General features: G+C 32.9%; 1 protein-coding gene across 4 annotated transcripts in view; it reads right to left on the reverse strand.

Moving 5' to 3' along the window:
• RFX3 (regulatory factor X3) overlaps positions 1-15,634 on the reverse strand; it is a 272,176-nt gene that overhangs the window by 67,964 nt on the left and 188,578 nt on the right. For 3 of the 4 annotated variants that reach the window (XM_004440659.3, XM_087444541.1, XM_087444542.1), the window contains exons 5-6: positions 12,068-12,142; positions 3,125-3,306 (exon numbers count right to left, since the gene is read on the reverse strand). In XM_004440659.3, the coding sequence (XP_004440716.1) occupies positions 3,125-3,306; positions 12,068-12,142 (257 nt within the window). The remainder of the gene's footprint in view (positions 1-3,124; positions 3,307-12,067; positions 12,143-15,634) is intronic. The other variant, XM_087444544.1, reaches the window with a different exon arrangement.

The following is a 15,634-nucleotide window of genomic DNA, read 5'->3' on the forward strand; positions in this document are numbered from 1 at the left end:
TCTTAAAATGGCAAATTTCCACCTGGAATAAAATGTCACAATTTCCCCATGTCCATGAGAAAGACCATGTTTGTTATTAGAAACGACAAAGTTTTGCTTTGAATGAAATTTTCAAATTCTTGCAAAAATAACATTTTAAATATGTAAATTTTTGCAAAGAGAAAAATAGTAGTTTTTCACAAGTCTATATATAGCAAAACATCAGTGCTCCTTCCAATTTTTTCTTTCATTTACAAAAAGAAATGCAAGGGGAGCGTGGATTAAATATTTTATATAAAAATAGAACAGAATTTTACTTCCAAAATTAAAAAACATATATTAGATGAAACTTATATATTTGAAAAGACATCAAAATCTGATTATACAAATAATATTGCTAGTTTTACAAAAAGTAGAGCATCTGAATATCTACACTGTTCCAGCAAAATAAACCAGTAGGAAAACTTAATGCCTATAAAGAAAGGCCTTCCATTTGCAGAGATTAGATCTTACCTCCAAAATCCACTGCAGAATAGAGCAAAAAACAAAAATAAAAAATACCACAAACCCAATTAGTAGGTTCTCCCATAGGGAGTAGAGGTAGGGGTGGGAAGCAGAAGACATTAACCAGGGGACTTGGCCGATGACAAAGGTACAGAGTAAAATGTCTCTCTTGTGAGCCTCCAAAATAGATGAAGTGTCTAGTTTCTTCTCAGCTTCCTACAAATCGGCATTTTGGTTGGGTTGGTGGCGAGGTGTTTCTTTCTATTTCTTTGGAGATGTTCGGGGGAGATCAGCATGTCCCATGGTCTTCTCTGCTTAAACTTAACTTGGAAATGGGATCTAACAAAAGGTATCTTTCGATTTGCCTTTGTTTAGAAACATGGTGATTTTATTTACTTTTTATTTAGTTCCAAAAACTTGAGAAAAGGTCTGGTTCTGGTTTGAATGAATTCACCAGATAATTTTATTAATGGAAAAATAACAGTTCATTGTACAATTCGCTTACAAAAAAAAAAATGGTACCTGAGTTAGTTTGCCTCATGATTGATACTAATTTTCTTTCTGTTCCCTGGGTTAGGAGTGGAAAGTGAATGCTAAAACAGTTTCTAAGGTAGAAAGAATCTTTGGTACCTCAACCCCTAGCATGGTCAGTTTTTCTATATTAGAGTTCTGCTATCTTCATAACACAGCATTTGTTTAAACATTCCCCATAGGATTTCTTTTCTCCTTATTCTTCTGGGCTTTGCTTTCCACCCCTAATTGCAAACACTACATATAATTTTAAAAGGAACAGGAGACATAATTGTTACATAGGGGCGGAAAGAACACCAGAAAGTAAAGCTGCAATATTGCAATATGTACTTATAGAGTATGGATTCTACTCATTCAAAACCCAAACAACCCCAATTTTGTCCCTTTCTATTTTAAAGATGTGTTTCAAGGTTTCAATGGAGCTTCAAAATAGGGTCTATTGAAATCCCTTTCAGTAACAAAAGAAGCACAACAATACAGCTATTAGAATGTTGAATAAAGCCCAGCGTTTTAAAATACTGGCACAGTATGCACAGCTACTGAGCCATTGGCTAGGAGATAGCAGGTTAGGTCCCGAAACAATGATTTTCGTGGTTCTGGAAAAAAAATACTAGAGAAACAAAAAGCTTTTTTCACGGGACTGAAAGCTACTTCCTTTAGTCTGAATAGACAATCATATTCTCCAGTTTAAAATACACTATCTTTCGAAGTATAGGTAGAAGAAAATACGTTTCTGAGAGAACTGAACCTCCACAATCTGAAAGCTGTGCAATCATGTGAAATGCGACAGAAAGGAGTAATTCATGCTTTGAATACATATAGACCTTCTAAATCTCATAAAATGGACACACTCATCTTTTCAGTATAAATTTATAATGAAGTCAATTACTAAGGGTTTGTTTATTTTATTAAGAATATTAAGAACTCTTTACTAAAATACTATGAAGCTGTGACTTGTAACTAATTAAACGTATATCATCTAATGTTATACAGTGTAGCATCTTTATTTTTATACTTTTTCATATGGATTTCTGTAAGATTTAGGAAATCAAAAACATCCATATCTTTCTGCTCAGCTACTTAAAATATTTGTTATAATTTGTAAAAATTATAGAAAGGCAAAAACGAAGCTCCACAGTTTTAAGTATTATTTTCATCACATTTTGATTGGTAAAAACACTCATATCTATTTCCAAAGGAAGGAAAGAGAAAAACTAATGGTCTTCTTCATGTTACTGGCTTCTATGCAATGAAACTATACTATAGTTTACTTCCATACATGTATGGTTTCAAAATCAAGAGCGCAAAAAAGGCTAAAAAGAGGTTAAATAGGACCACGTCATTACTGTGGGCTTCAAACACCCAAATTTTGCAAGTTCACCAAATGATTTTTAATTGGTCTCCAGAAACGAAATGAAAAACTCAGCTTTAATTTCTTACTCTATTCAAATAGAAGAGTTATTTATAAAGACATATCAATGTAATTTTGCAAGAGTCAAGAGATACATAGTTTTCCATTTACTATGTCACTTTACTCATCATCTTTAGTATAGTTATTTTCAAAAAGAGAAGATAGTGATATATATTAAATTTTAAAGGATCATAGGTAAATCTTAAATTAATAGTTTGGTCTGCTCAATTGCATGTGATCTGAGAATCAGCTCTTCTCAAAACTCAGTTGATGTTTAGGACAATGAATATTTTGGTTTGGTGGTATTCACTGAATAATGACATTTCCTTTTCCTGAGGTATTTTATAAACTGAGGTAATCCTGTATTTTTTTTTTTTTTTAAAGATTTTATTTATTTATTTTTTCCCCCCAAAGCCCCAGTAGATAGTTGTATGTCATAGCTGCACATCCTTCTAGTTGCTGTATGTGGGACTCGGCCTCAGGATGGACGGAGAAGTGGTGCCTCGGTGCGCGCCCGGGATCCGAACCCGGGCCTCCAGCATCGGAGCGCGTGCACTTAACCACCAAGCCACGGGGCCGGCCCTATCCTGTATTTTTTATACACTATCTGTAATCAAGTACTTTTGCTCAAACAATATACTGAACTGCTCTAGTCTGCAAAAGAGAGATTAGTTTATGATCTTATTTTTTAGTACTAACCTAGTTCCCAATCTCCTTGTTCGCAGCCCCATAAAAATTGACCTTATTAGTTTTCCAAAAGAAGCAGCATTGACTGGGTCCAGTTTGTGTTCCTGACAGTGTCGCAGGTAGTGGTTGTATAGAGTGCTTCTGGGAAGGCTCACTCCTTCTGCTGTCTCATAGTTATCCAACAGCCACTGGAGCTGGTATAAATAAGACAGGGCAAAAACACAGAGAAATCATATTATTTACCAAAACGTCTAAAAGACACTGCAAATAATATACAGAAATACTTAGAAGATCTTCATCAAGCCTTGTAATAGGGTACACTGTTGTAATTCAGAGGCCAGTCTAATCTGATTTTGAAAAACACTCCGAAATGTAAATAGCAGGACATCACTTATGACCTCAGACTATGTCCATTCCTTCAAACATTCAAGCACATGTAAAAACATACAAATTTTCCCTGTATTTCTTGCTATTTTGGCGACAAACACTTCTCCGTGTAATTCAAATAATCCCATAACCGGTCATAAATATAATTTGTAATTGCTACAGAACAAAACATGTTACCAAGCCTGGCAGCATGGCACATAAAACATCTTTAGCATTGGTTTGCTATAACACATGAAGAGCAGGCTGCCTTGTATGAATTTTATATTAAGGTTCTATTCATTTTTATAGAATTCTGATTTACTTATCTAATTTACTCACACAAGATAATACAACAATGGTATCTATGGGACAAATTCTGCAAGTAGAAAGGAAAAAATTCAGTCATTTCTTTGCCAGAAGGAAGCAAACTCACTAGATACTGGTAGAAAAAAAAATTATTTGTAATAAAAAGGAGTCATTTATACAATCATTTGAATTTTTCTACCTCAAAGCTATGGTTTTTTCATAAAAAACTGTAAAGTGTCTCTGCGTGTATTTTTAAAAAATGATCTTTGAAGTATAGAATGTGAAGAAATTTTTAGAAAATCTAACCTAGGTTATATTATGGAGTTTCAACATTACCAAATTAAATTATTCATTTGTTCATTTATTTATTTACAAAAAGAGAACTGAAATAGATTTAAATGACTTTCTTAAGGTCCCATATTGTCTCAGTGCTTGAATCTGGTTTCCAACACCCATTTCCTGATTACTTGCAAACCAGTTGTCATTTTCACAAAAGCAGCAAATATTTCACATTACTTGTCTCAACAAACTTTTCACGCCATATGTAAGAGGTATCATAAAGAGTTGATATTTTACATCCAAATATCAATTCAAGTTAAATATAAGTTATGGAAGCCAATGAATTCCTTTACTGAGCATCAACTATGAGCCAGGCAATGTACTAGGCACCTAGTGATGCAAAAATGAATGTGATCTCACCCTTGTCCTCTAGGAATTTGTAATCATATATCCCCCAAATGATAATATGGATACTGAAATAAATTAAAGCATTTCTCCATTTTGCTTACATATTTTAAGATTTGTGATCAAACTCAGAACCTAAACTTTCAGATTCTTAACAATAAAATTCATTAAAAATATTTTCAGAATTATTGCCTTTAACCATGACAAATAAGTTTTCCAGAACCATTTTAATTTTAAATATTCCTACATGATGCTTATTTAATTAAACTTACGTCATTAAACTCATACTTAGGTTGGCTTAGAAAATATGGCCACCAAGTTTACAAGACAGAGCAGAGTACTTTTAAAAATAAAACTCATGTTCTGGTCAGGAAGACTTAAAGTTGTCTGTGCACCACATATGTATATGAATATGTACATCTAAACATACCTACTGCCTCTGTAACATATAAAACTCTCCTCTACAAAAATTTTAAACGATTATACAAAATAAACATTCATGTTTATAATGACAAAAAAAATATATAGATCAAAAAGAAGTTTTTTGTTATAAATCACCTGTAACCTTACTGTCAGTAAACAAGTTTTCCAGAGGCACTCACATATGATTTCTGAGTGTTCTAAATGACACACAGAATAAATTTACCTATACATATTCATTTAGTGTAAAAGAGAGGAGGTAAACTGATGGGGAAACCAAGTTATTAAGGTTAAGACCAGTATCCTGCCTACAACAGTGGGTCAGGATGTCTCCTTAGTGTTTCTCTTAAAATTGTAAGACTTTGTTGATTATGAACACAACTGACGGAGACAACACACAGAATGCGGCAATACAAACCTGCCTCACATAGTTCATCCCCGAGCCTCAGTAAGGTGACTGGGATCTGAAAGCATTGATTCCTCATGTGAATGGTGTAAGGCAGCTCTAGTGAACCATATTGCACGAAAGTGCTGGCTCTTGTTTCATGCACATATACTAGATAGAGCCTTCCGTTGGTATTATTAATATATTAAGAATATAGAAATATAGAATATAAAAATATAGAAAGGAATATTCTTTGAGGAATTCAATTCCTTGAGATCACGGAATATAATGAAAACACGAAGAAAAATATTTCCAGAAAGGCAAACACAAAAACTGTAAATATTTTTTGAAAAACAGCAATATTTTGCAACTGAACTAATGAAGTGTCCATATCCACAAGCATGGAACATACAATGTGTGTAAGTTAAAAATGCTAAAGATATGTTTGCATGTATATCTATGTATCCTCATAAAATAATGCATACTGTCAAAGCCAAAATAGTATGAATTCTATTTCTTCCTTTGGTAATGAACAGAACATATTTCTATATAGGAAGTGTTAATTTAAAAGATATTCTTTTTTCAGAAGTGGAAAATAATCAATTTCATAACATTAACTTTATAACCAAAAGTATATAAATAATAAAAATACATCTGATGTAAAATACTGTACATAAGATATAAAGTAAGTGAAAATAATTTGTTTAATTAACCAGATACAAATAGAAAATATTTGTAAACTGCCTTAACTGTTTACTAGTCTTCTGATATTTAATTACCTAAAAGTAAAGACAAATATCTAAAAATGAGAGTTTACTAATTTCTCATAATCAAGTAAATTGTCTTGTAGATAAAAAATTTTATGAAAGAATTTGAAAAAGCAAATCCACTAATAAAATATTTGAAGTGTACTATCATAAATTGCCTTTTATAAAACTGAAAACTAGTACAAATATTAAAGTTCAATATAAGATATTTTGAAACCAAAGGTATATTTACATATGTAAAAGAGTTAACCAGACCATTCTTAAAGAAAACTTTTCACGGAAATAGTGAGATAATTATAGCAAAAGTTGGCTTAAAACGCTCAGAAGCTAAATGATTTACTCAAGCCCCAAATAAATAATTTAGAGAAAACGAAGCTTTTATTCGATTGGCCATGTGATCCTCTGAAACAGCTAAGAAAGTCAAATAATCTGGACTGTTTTGCAAACTGATCATTCTTATTATATAGTTTTACATTCTTAAAGATTCTTCTTCATTTCTTTCTTTTTTTTTTTTTGTGGGGAAGACTGGCTCTAAGCTAACATCCATTGCCAATCCTCCTCTTTTTGCTGAGGAAAAGATTAGCTCTGAGCTAACATCCGTGCCCATCTTTCTCTATTCTGTGTATGTTGTGCCGTCACGGCATGGCTTGATGAGCGGTGCGTCGGTCTCCGCGCCCGGGATCCGAACCTGCGCATCCTGGGCCGCCAAAGTGAAGTGTGCCAACTTAACCACTATGCCATTGGGCTGGCCCCAGATTCTTCTTCATTTCTAAACCAGTTTTTAAAAATCTGAGTTTATTTGTAACATATATATATGTGTGTGTGTGTATGTGTGTGTGTACCTATATACATATGGGTATGTATATATTTACATATACATATGTATATGATGTATTATATATATATATATATATATATATAAAAATAAAATAATCATTAGTTGATCTGAAAAATTCCACAAGGCTGGGTATTCTGGTGACTATAACTTTGACAGTAGCAAGGCTGTATTTGTTCCCTGTCCCTTGTCTGTAGGAGGAGGAACTTGCCAGAAGCCTAGAGATCACTTTGGAAGAGCAGAGGAGGTCAGGTGGAGGTAAAAGCCCTGAAGGATGGAGGTGGCTCTGCTGCAGGCATGACTGTCCAGCTAGGAAGCCTGCCAACAACGGTATCACCTAGGAGTGGTGCTCCTAGAAACTCACCGTGTAAGTGGAAACTGACGTAGGACCTACCAGATAAGACTTTGAGATTTAGCTGGGGATTATAATCTGTATTATACATGCCAGTATTTAAGCTTCAAGTTTTGACACAGTGATGAAATTGTAAATCAGACATTTGAGTCTAAAACATAGCATAAGAAAGGCTTAATTTTAATGTAAGAGAAACTTGGCAGTTCAGTGTAACCTAAACGCATGCACTCCACGTGCTGCCCAAGGGAAGTTAATGCCTATTATAAGATATATTGTTTCCCTGGGTTTTGTCTTTAATAAAATGTATTTGGACACTACAATTCAATATCCTTAACATTTAGTAATTTAGAAATAAACTATTACTATTTCTTTTACTCTTTTATAAAATATTTGTTTATATTTAGATTTTAAAAACCCATAAAATACCATAGGAACTTTTAACCTTTATCTTTAAAACCTGATTATTCTACTAATGGACTAACATAAATTCACATAAGGGTGGAAACCAGGATAATTGCATCTTTCAACCTTTTCATTTAATCTATATTAATCAGGGTAGATTAAGGAAGATGAATAGTTCCTATTTTTCCCAAAGGGAAATACTGATTGACAAATAAAAAACATATATATTGCATTCCCCAATTAACATCCAAATGTAACATTTGGCATTTTTTCCCAGATGGATTATTATCCATTAGGATTCATTTTAAGTTCAGGTCACTAATGATATGCATTTTGACAGGTCTTATTTTTGTCATAACTTATATTTACAATACAGCAAAGTCAAGGCAGAGTGGATATAAAACAAGGTTTTGCTTTGAGCTGAATATATTTCAGTAGCTAAAACCAGTAAAAATCATGAAACAATTATTCGCTAGATTGTAAAAACCGTATAAAACAAATGCCTAAAGCTTTTTATGTACTTTAAATGGAGTTTTTAAAAAATGCAAAAACTTAAGAACATTATGTGGGAAATTGCGAACAATTAACTTAAGAACATTGCTGCTTACATTACCTTAAGAACATTACAAACTTACAATCTAAAATATCCCAAATTGGATACAATATAACCATTAAATGTCAATTTATATTAATTACAACTGAGAAGAAGTGTAAAATAGACTGAAGTCCGCAATGAAGAGAATTAAGATATTCTAACTTGATTTAGGCAGACTATATATCATTTACCCACAGGATCTTCACATACAAAAAATTTAGAAATAAAAATATTTAAATAAAAATTATTATACTAAGAGACTGAATTCTGTAAAGCTAAATCAAAGGTACCATTCTAAAATACAAGAAGATAAATGATATCATGCTTGGCTATAATTTTTTAAAGGATTAAATTGTATGGAGAAAAAAAAAAGTTGTCTGCTCTTAAACTGAAGGTGGCACATGGGGAAATGATAAGAATGACCATATATTCTTTCATTCAAATGGTATGCAGGGATAAGAGCACTCTCTACCAATAATGTTCACACATACACCTACTTAAGCATACTTGATATCAAAACAATGCATGTATGAGTCCCCAAATAAACACATACATGATTGGCAAAGGTACTTACAATACTGAAGGTAAAACAGGGTCTGTACCCTTCTGTTACTCACTTCTTATGTTCATTCATTTAGTAAATATTTAGTTAATATCTACTATGTACCAGGTACTGTTCTAGGCACCAGAAATGCATCAGTGGACAAAACATATAAAATCCTTACTCCTTTGGAACTTTCACTTAATAAATATTTACTGTCTGCCTATGTGATGTTACTACTGAAATAATTGCCATTATGTTAATATTGTTAATAGAATAAAACATGACATTCATGTAACTGTACTCAGTCACAGATGGAGCTCTACATAGGGTATGAAATAGACAAGTTTTACATGCATTTCAATCTGGATGATAATAGCCTGATAACAATAAAAATAGAGCAGCAGTATCAAATACTCTTAAGAATATGCTGAAAATGGGATACAAAATTTAATCCCCCACTCCATCTACTCATGTGTAGAAAGAAAGGTGAAAAACAAAGCAATCAAGTTGGATCCTAATGAGAAGGGATTATTTATTTGATTTGACCATTAACAAGAATTTTCTGAATTACTGTGAATAATCAAATGTATAAAGAGAAAATAGGAAATCCATCTATTCCATTTTCCAATATAGAATGACAACAGACTTTCAGCTCAAAAATCATGATTAAGGTCCCTCTTTAGAAACTAGTAAATACAGGACACAAATTATTGATAATTTCCCCTAATTTTTTGCATAATGAAATTGATGCTTTGTAGAAACTGGTAAGTTAGGGCAGTACCATCATAAAGTTGAATCATGTCCACTTGAAAGAATCCCACAAACCTTGAATAATTCTATATTACATCCTATATGGCGAGGGATAAAGGTAACTACAGTTTATTGACACTTAAAATATTAACAGTATTTTTATTTTTAAAAATCTCTCCACTAAAATTTTTCTACACAACTGAAAATTATCAATTAGGTTAACAGAATTTCAAATACCCTTAGCAGGTGGTAATCAACTAGAACGCATGCAGTAGCTTATTCCAGTTGTTTGGATAAATCTAAAAAAAATTAGGAGCATTGCTAACTTTCCAAGGACAGAAAGACAACCGGATCTTCTTTTGTGTTCAGGGAGAGACAAAACCTGACTGGTCAGCAGAAATACGGATCCTATCTCCACTGTTTACATACCATCTGTAAAATCATTTGTATTTCTAAAGACTCAACTATAAATGTGTTTTCAAATGAATTTAACTGTACCTCAGAGGTGTAATAAAAATGAATCAGGACATCTAGAGAAAGATTAGCACTGCATTAGCAACATTTACGCCCACTCTTTCTATACACTGAGATGCCTCTGGCAGTTGTAAACAGTATGGAAGAGTTGCCATGCTAGATAATAAAAAATAGGAAGCCACGGAGTAACAAACATTTATGCAGCTTAATTTACACATTTCATTAACACTGAATATCACTTCATGAATTCCACAAGAGAATAATACTTTCAAAGAAACCCCAACATGTTTGAAAAGTTTCAAACAAATCAATAAATAAAAGTATACCAAAAACATGTTCTTATATCTATATTAGTGTTCATGAAAATACTAAACTGAGATAGGTAATTCAAGTTAAAATTAAATATATCACATATTTTACTAAACTACATATCTCAAATGAAAATGAAATGTGAATTGAATATCAAAGCACAACTTCTTACAAGTCTGAAAGTCCAAAAAAGGTAACTGGAAACTTCAGGTGTTTTTTTTTTTCTTATGTTCCTGCACTTTTTTGACCAAAAATAAACAACATTTCCACTTGCCATTTTCAAAACACAAACACCAGTTAGTAATCACCCCCTCCCCAAAACATATACCCTAACAGAATATAGTAAATCAGCCTTTTCACACAATCACAGACTCATGCTAACACAGCAGGGATATACTTATGAAACATATGAAAGAGTGGTATATTACATACAAATTTTCAGAAAGGGGAAAAATTACATTCCTCAAACTGTTTCAAAAAGAAGGGCCAAAATATATATTATTTTAAAATTTATAATCTATAATTTTCACCAAAATTGCAGGCATTCTCTAAATTGGCTAACCTATTTTTATTTGCCATACTTCTCCTTGGATAAAAACAAGACAAAATACTTCATCTAAAAACAAATGTGTAAGAACATAAGGAAGTATTTAGTGTTATGTTGGAATATAAAATTTAAATCTTTGAAAATTCAGATACTTAAAAAGCATAGTGAAGACATTTTCTATGAGCTAAAGGTTATAGGTTTATTGAAAACTAACAATATTTCATTTCATTTGAGTGATTCAATTTTGGACTTTTCAATCACAAAATATGGGGAAGAATTAAAAAAATCATAATAATTTATCCCTAAATTTAAGAATACATTTTTAGCTGGGAGGGAAAACTCTTAATTCTTACTATATTGTCACTGATATTAATTTAGCAGAAGATCTATCTAAAACAGATTTAAGTCACAGGTCTATTAACTTTTTCCCATATATTCAGAAGTCATGGTAACAAAATAATTTTTAATCAGCATTTTCATTGGTTCCCCAACTTGAACATTCAATGAAAATATTTAGTTTCACAAAACTGTCATCATTCTTCTTACACTTACCAGTGTTATAGTGATGCTGCATCTGATAACAGTTAAAAGCTTCAAGAAACAGTAACAGTAATTCTGTTTCATCTCAATTGTTAGCAATTTATGGCTTATCTAGAGCCTCACTTCTTCTTTCGGCCCAGTTCCATTTTCCTTTAGGTCTTAGGGCCTGAGCTCATCTAAGTAGCTGTTTCCTGTCCAACTTATATAGTCTTATTGGCAAGTAAATCATTTTCAAAGAGATTTGGCATTAATAATCATTTTTCCACTTTAACAATATTACTGATCATACAAGTAGACACGGCTGTTTCTGCCTCAGACTTAGAGATGCAGATTACAAGCATCTGCTTCATAGTAAATATCAAACTAGGAAATTTTAAATATTTAAAATCCCCATCAATTACTTTTTACAAATAAATGGCAGCTTGTTATTAACTTGGAAATGTTATATCTGTACCAAAACAGTACAAAAACCTAGTAAAGCAGTATATCAGGGGGTTTTACTTTTTTAGACATTCCACTTTTCAAAATAGCCATTAAGTGATACAGAGATTATAAGGGGTCAAGACAGGAAGATTAAGAAGCAAAATAAATAAGTAAATAAATAAAACAAGCATTTAGAAGCAAGCAACACATGCAGAACAAGCAAGAGATTAGTTTACATGAAGAAGAGGCAACTTACATGGCTGTTGAGAAGAGAGCTTCTGTGAGTGGACAGACCGTCAGACTTTTGCAGCGTCTCAATCGCCATTTCAATCTGATAATAGATGTCATTAAAAAAAGGGCTCAAGACAAGATAGTAATAAAAGGCTCACCAGAGAATTTTTGATAGATTCTTTAAAGTTCAATTTCTTCTTCAATGGTGACTAATGAATAGCTCTCACTAAATGTGTATTTCCCCCACCTGCCCTCCATCCCCAGAAAATAAAATAAAAATATGCACACTAATAAGCCCCATCACAAAAAGAAACCTTTTTGAACATTCTGTAATTATAATCAGAATGGAGACCCAAGGAGCAGGAACCCTGGTGGATTTTTCTAGTTATGAGAAAACATTCTTGACTTTCACAGTTCAAGATGTGGGATGGAAACCACTCTCTTTCTAAATAGTCTCCCACCTAAAGAGTATTTAATATTTGTGTTATTCTGTTATGAAAGGAAAATCATACTGTAGATTTTGTGTTTAACATGCATTAGTATTTTAATGCAAATATGCAAAGACACCTTCACTAATGTTCAAAAGCTACTAAATCTATCCATCCCTCTCTTAACCTTGTATTAAAATTTGGAAGTGGAGGGTCATTAGTACAAACAAACATTAAGATGTAATCATGGTCCCTACATTATACTTTAGGATGTGGTGGTGAGGCAGAGCTATTAGAAATGACAGCAGAAATGGAATGTAGAAGAGAAAATAATTCAGAGCCAACGAAGAAAAGAGACAATCACAGAAACAGTTTTATTCCATGTAATCTCAGCATACCATGAATAATCATAACACCTTAATTAGGTAGCAGGTGCCAATAATAAATGAAATGTGCTCTTGATAACCTCATATTTAAAGATATCTATCTCTCAGCTCCTAGCACTATAGCACATACTGTAAAATCAGGTTCTGAACATCCTATATTTGGTTACTGGAATATATTAACAATATTAACTAAAGTTAAATAAAAAAATCACAGTATGTAAGAGAGAAAATCGATTTCATTATTTTTATTTTTACCATCTGATCAAATCAACAATTCAGTATAAGTAGTTATAAAAAATACTTAAGGCTTTCAAACGTAGTTAACTTACTTACACTTTACATTGGCTATGGAAATTAACAACGCCTTGAAATTTTAACATACTGCCTCCCCCCACCAAAAAAACAAAAACAAAAACAAAACATGGATGGCAATATCCATAGCAAAATATTTTTTTTTGTTGTATCAAATTTCCAATTTCTTTATGGAAAAATACTTTAAACATAGAATGTTTAGTCTCGGTTATATCAACATTAAATCTAATTTTCTTCTAAACAAGTTGGGAATTAATGGCTTTAATTTTATTTTATATTACTTCCCCAAGTTACCGGCTCTTCTTCCCTAGAGTTAATAAAATGTAATACTGAGAAGAATGTTAGGTTAGATATCATAAAAAAAATTCTTAAAATAGATATTAAAATAATTCATAAGATGATATTATACAATTTATTTTATTGTTAATTTTTTTAGATCACAAAATTAAGTAAACTGGCTTCTAAAACATTCTCTCTGCCAGATGGAATGTTAATGCAGTTTATCATTATACTTGAAAATAAACCAAAGACAGTGATATTATATAAGCAAGAAAAGATACATTACAGAAAGAGTAATATAAATGTAATGAGTAAACAAACATCTTACCAAAATGTTAAAGTGTAAAACTATAAAAGATCTCAGTATTATGTATCTTAAAAGGGCGTCAATAAGTGCTCTTGCTTTCCAAAAGAAAATACATCCAAAAACAGCTGAAAAGCCTTATCCTCCTGTGACTTCAAATCACTTCTAGGAAGAATTCGCTCAAAACTCTAATTTGCTAAAATGTCTATATTTTCTTTAAAGTTTGAGTGTGGAAAATTTGAGGTTAGATTTCAGTCTACTAAATAAAAATAAAATGATCTGTATCTTGTGATTTTTATAGGTTTAGAAGAAAGGTAAAATTTTATCAGAAATATAATAGCTGAGCAATACTGAGATAGAAATCCATGTCTGGGCTTGTTTTTTAATCAGCCATTTTAATTTCCTTATGACTAAAGGATTCATGGTTGTTGTCTTTTTACCACTAAAAAGTGGGCATTGTAAGTAAACATTTTCCATGTCTTCCTTAAACTAATTAAGCTTTAGACTATATTTTAGCTTATTTTTTGAAAAACCAATTCTCTGAACTAAGGCACAGCACCCAGTTGTATCTCTTACTAAATAATCATCCTAGGACTGATTGCCAATAGTGTACATATCCTCTCCATGATTATCTAATGCTGGGATACGTGGTGCTTGGGAATTTAGACCGGTTAATGATGATCCTGGACTACTACCTCATAATGAGATAAGAAGCTATGGTAACTCCTCTGAGATCAAATGGTGGGATGCTCCATTTGAGATGAAATGTTCAGGCTTACAGCGCATTAAGTGAGATAATTGGAGGGGGTGGGACTTAGAAACTCTCTATGTGAAAGAGCAGGTAAGAAACTGATATCCATTCCAGCCACTATGGGCACATGACTTCTTAGAAAAATTAATCCTTTGGGGAAGATAAAAGAAGATCCTTAGCGAAATACTTGGGATGATTTAACACCCTCCAGTTTCACCAACTAAAACAGGATTCCCACGAGAATGGGAATCTACTCTGAGGGTGGTTATCAACCGAAGAATAGGAAACCTTGGTCCACTGCTATTGCAGAAACGTTTTCAGAAACCGAAGAGGATTTTGCACTGTGTTTAGACAGGCCACCGAAATGTTAGAGGAGTGGCAGGCTTGTAGGGCAGAAAAGTGATAAAGATCAACGAAAAGATTTCCAGCCTTAGGAATTATATGTGGTCTCAAAGCCTCAGACGCTACCCTGACAGAATGCCTGCAAAGCCTGAAGAGTCAAAGCTCAGGTCATGCGGAGAACTTCCTACGTTCACACACCAGATTTCTTTCTGACCACACATTAGCAGGAAGATGAAAGGACCTCTTTGTAGTGTGCCGAATGACAAGGTTCTATGGAGCATAATTTGAAAATTCAGACCTGGTTGGAGCAACTTGCTGAGAGAGTAGTTCACTACTCTAGAAACTGAGACTTCATCAGAGAGCGCAGGGACTCCCATGAGTTTTGCTGTGAGTGAAGCTTAATTTGGGTGAAGCAAGAGAGGAAGGTAACACAACTTGCTATGAGAAAATAATGTATGGGATGGTGTCACCAGTTAGGAGTTGGAGAATTAAAGTAAATACAGGTGTGACTCAGCTCTCTCAACCAAAAGTTGAATTCTACAAAAGAGAGAATCCCAGGGAATGGTGTAAGTGGGTTTCCCTCATTTGGGCAAAAGGATCTCCACACTAAGTCTGGAGTGCTAATTAGAGACCACACCAACTCCTTTGCGTCTGGTAGAGAAAGCGGCATGGTCACAAATGTGATAAAAATACGACCATGCGGCAAGAAGCAGACCTTAGTTCTTGTGTGGTAGACTCAAGGAAAAAAAAATGCATGGGCTCTGAAAGGCAGAAGAAACCCTTATTTGTT

This window comes from Ceratotherium simum, chromosome 20 (assembly GCF_057802395.1).
Source record: "Ceratotherium simum simum isolate JZ-2026a chromosome 20, ASM5780239v1, whole genome shotgun sequence".
NCBI lineage: Eukaryota > Metazoa > Chordata > Mammalia > Perissodactyla > Rhinocerotidae > Ceratotherium > Ceratotherium simum.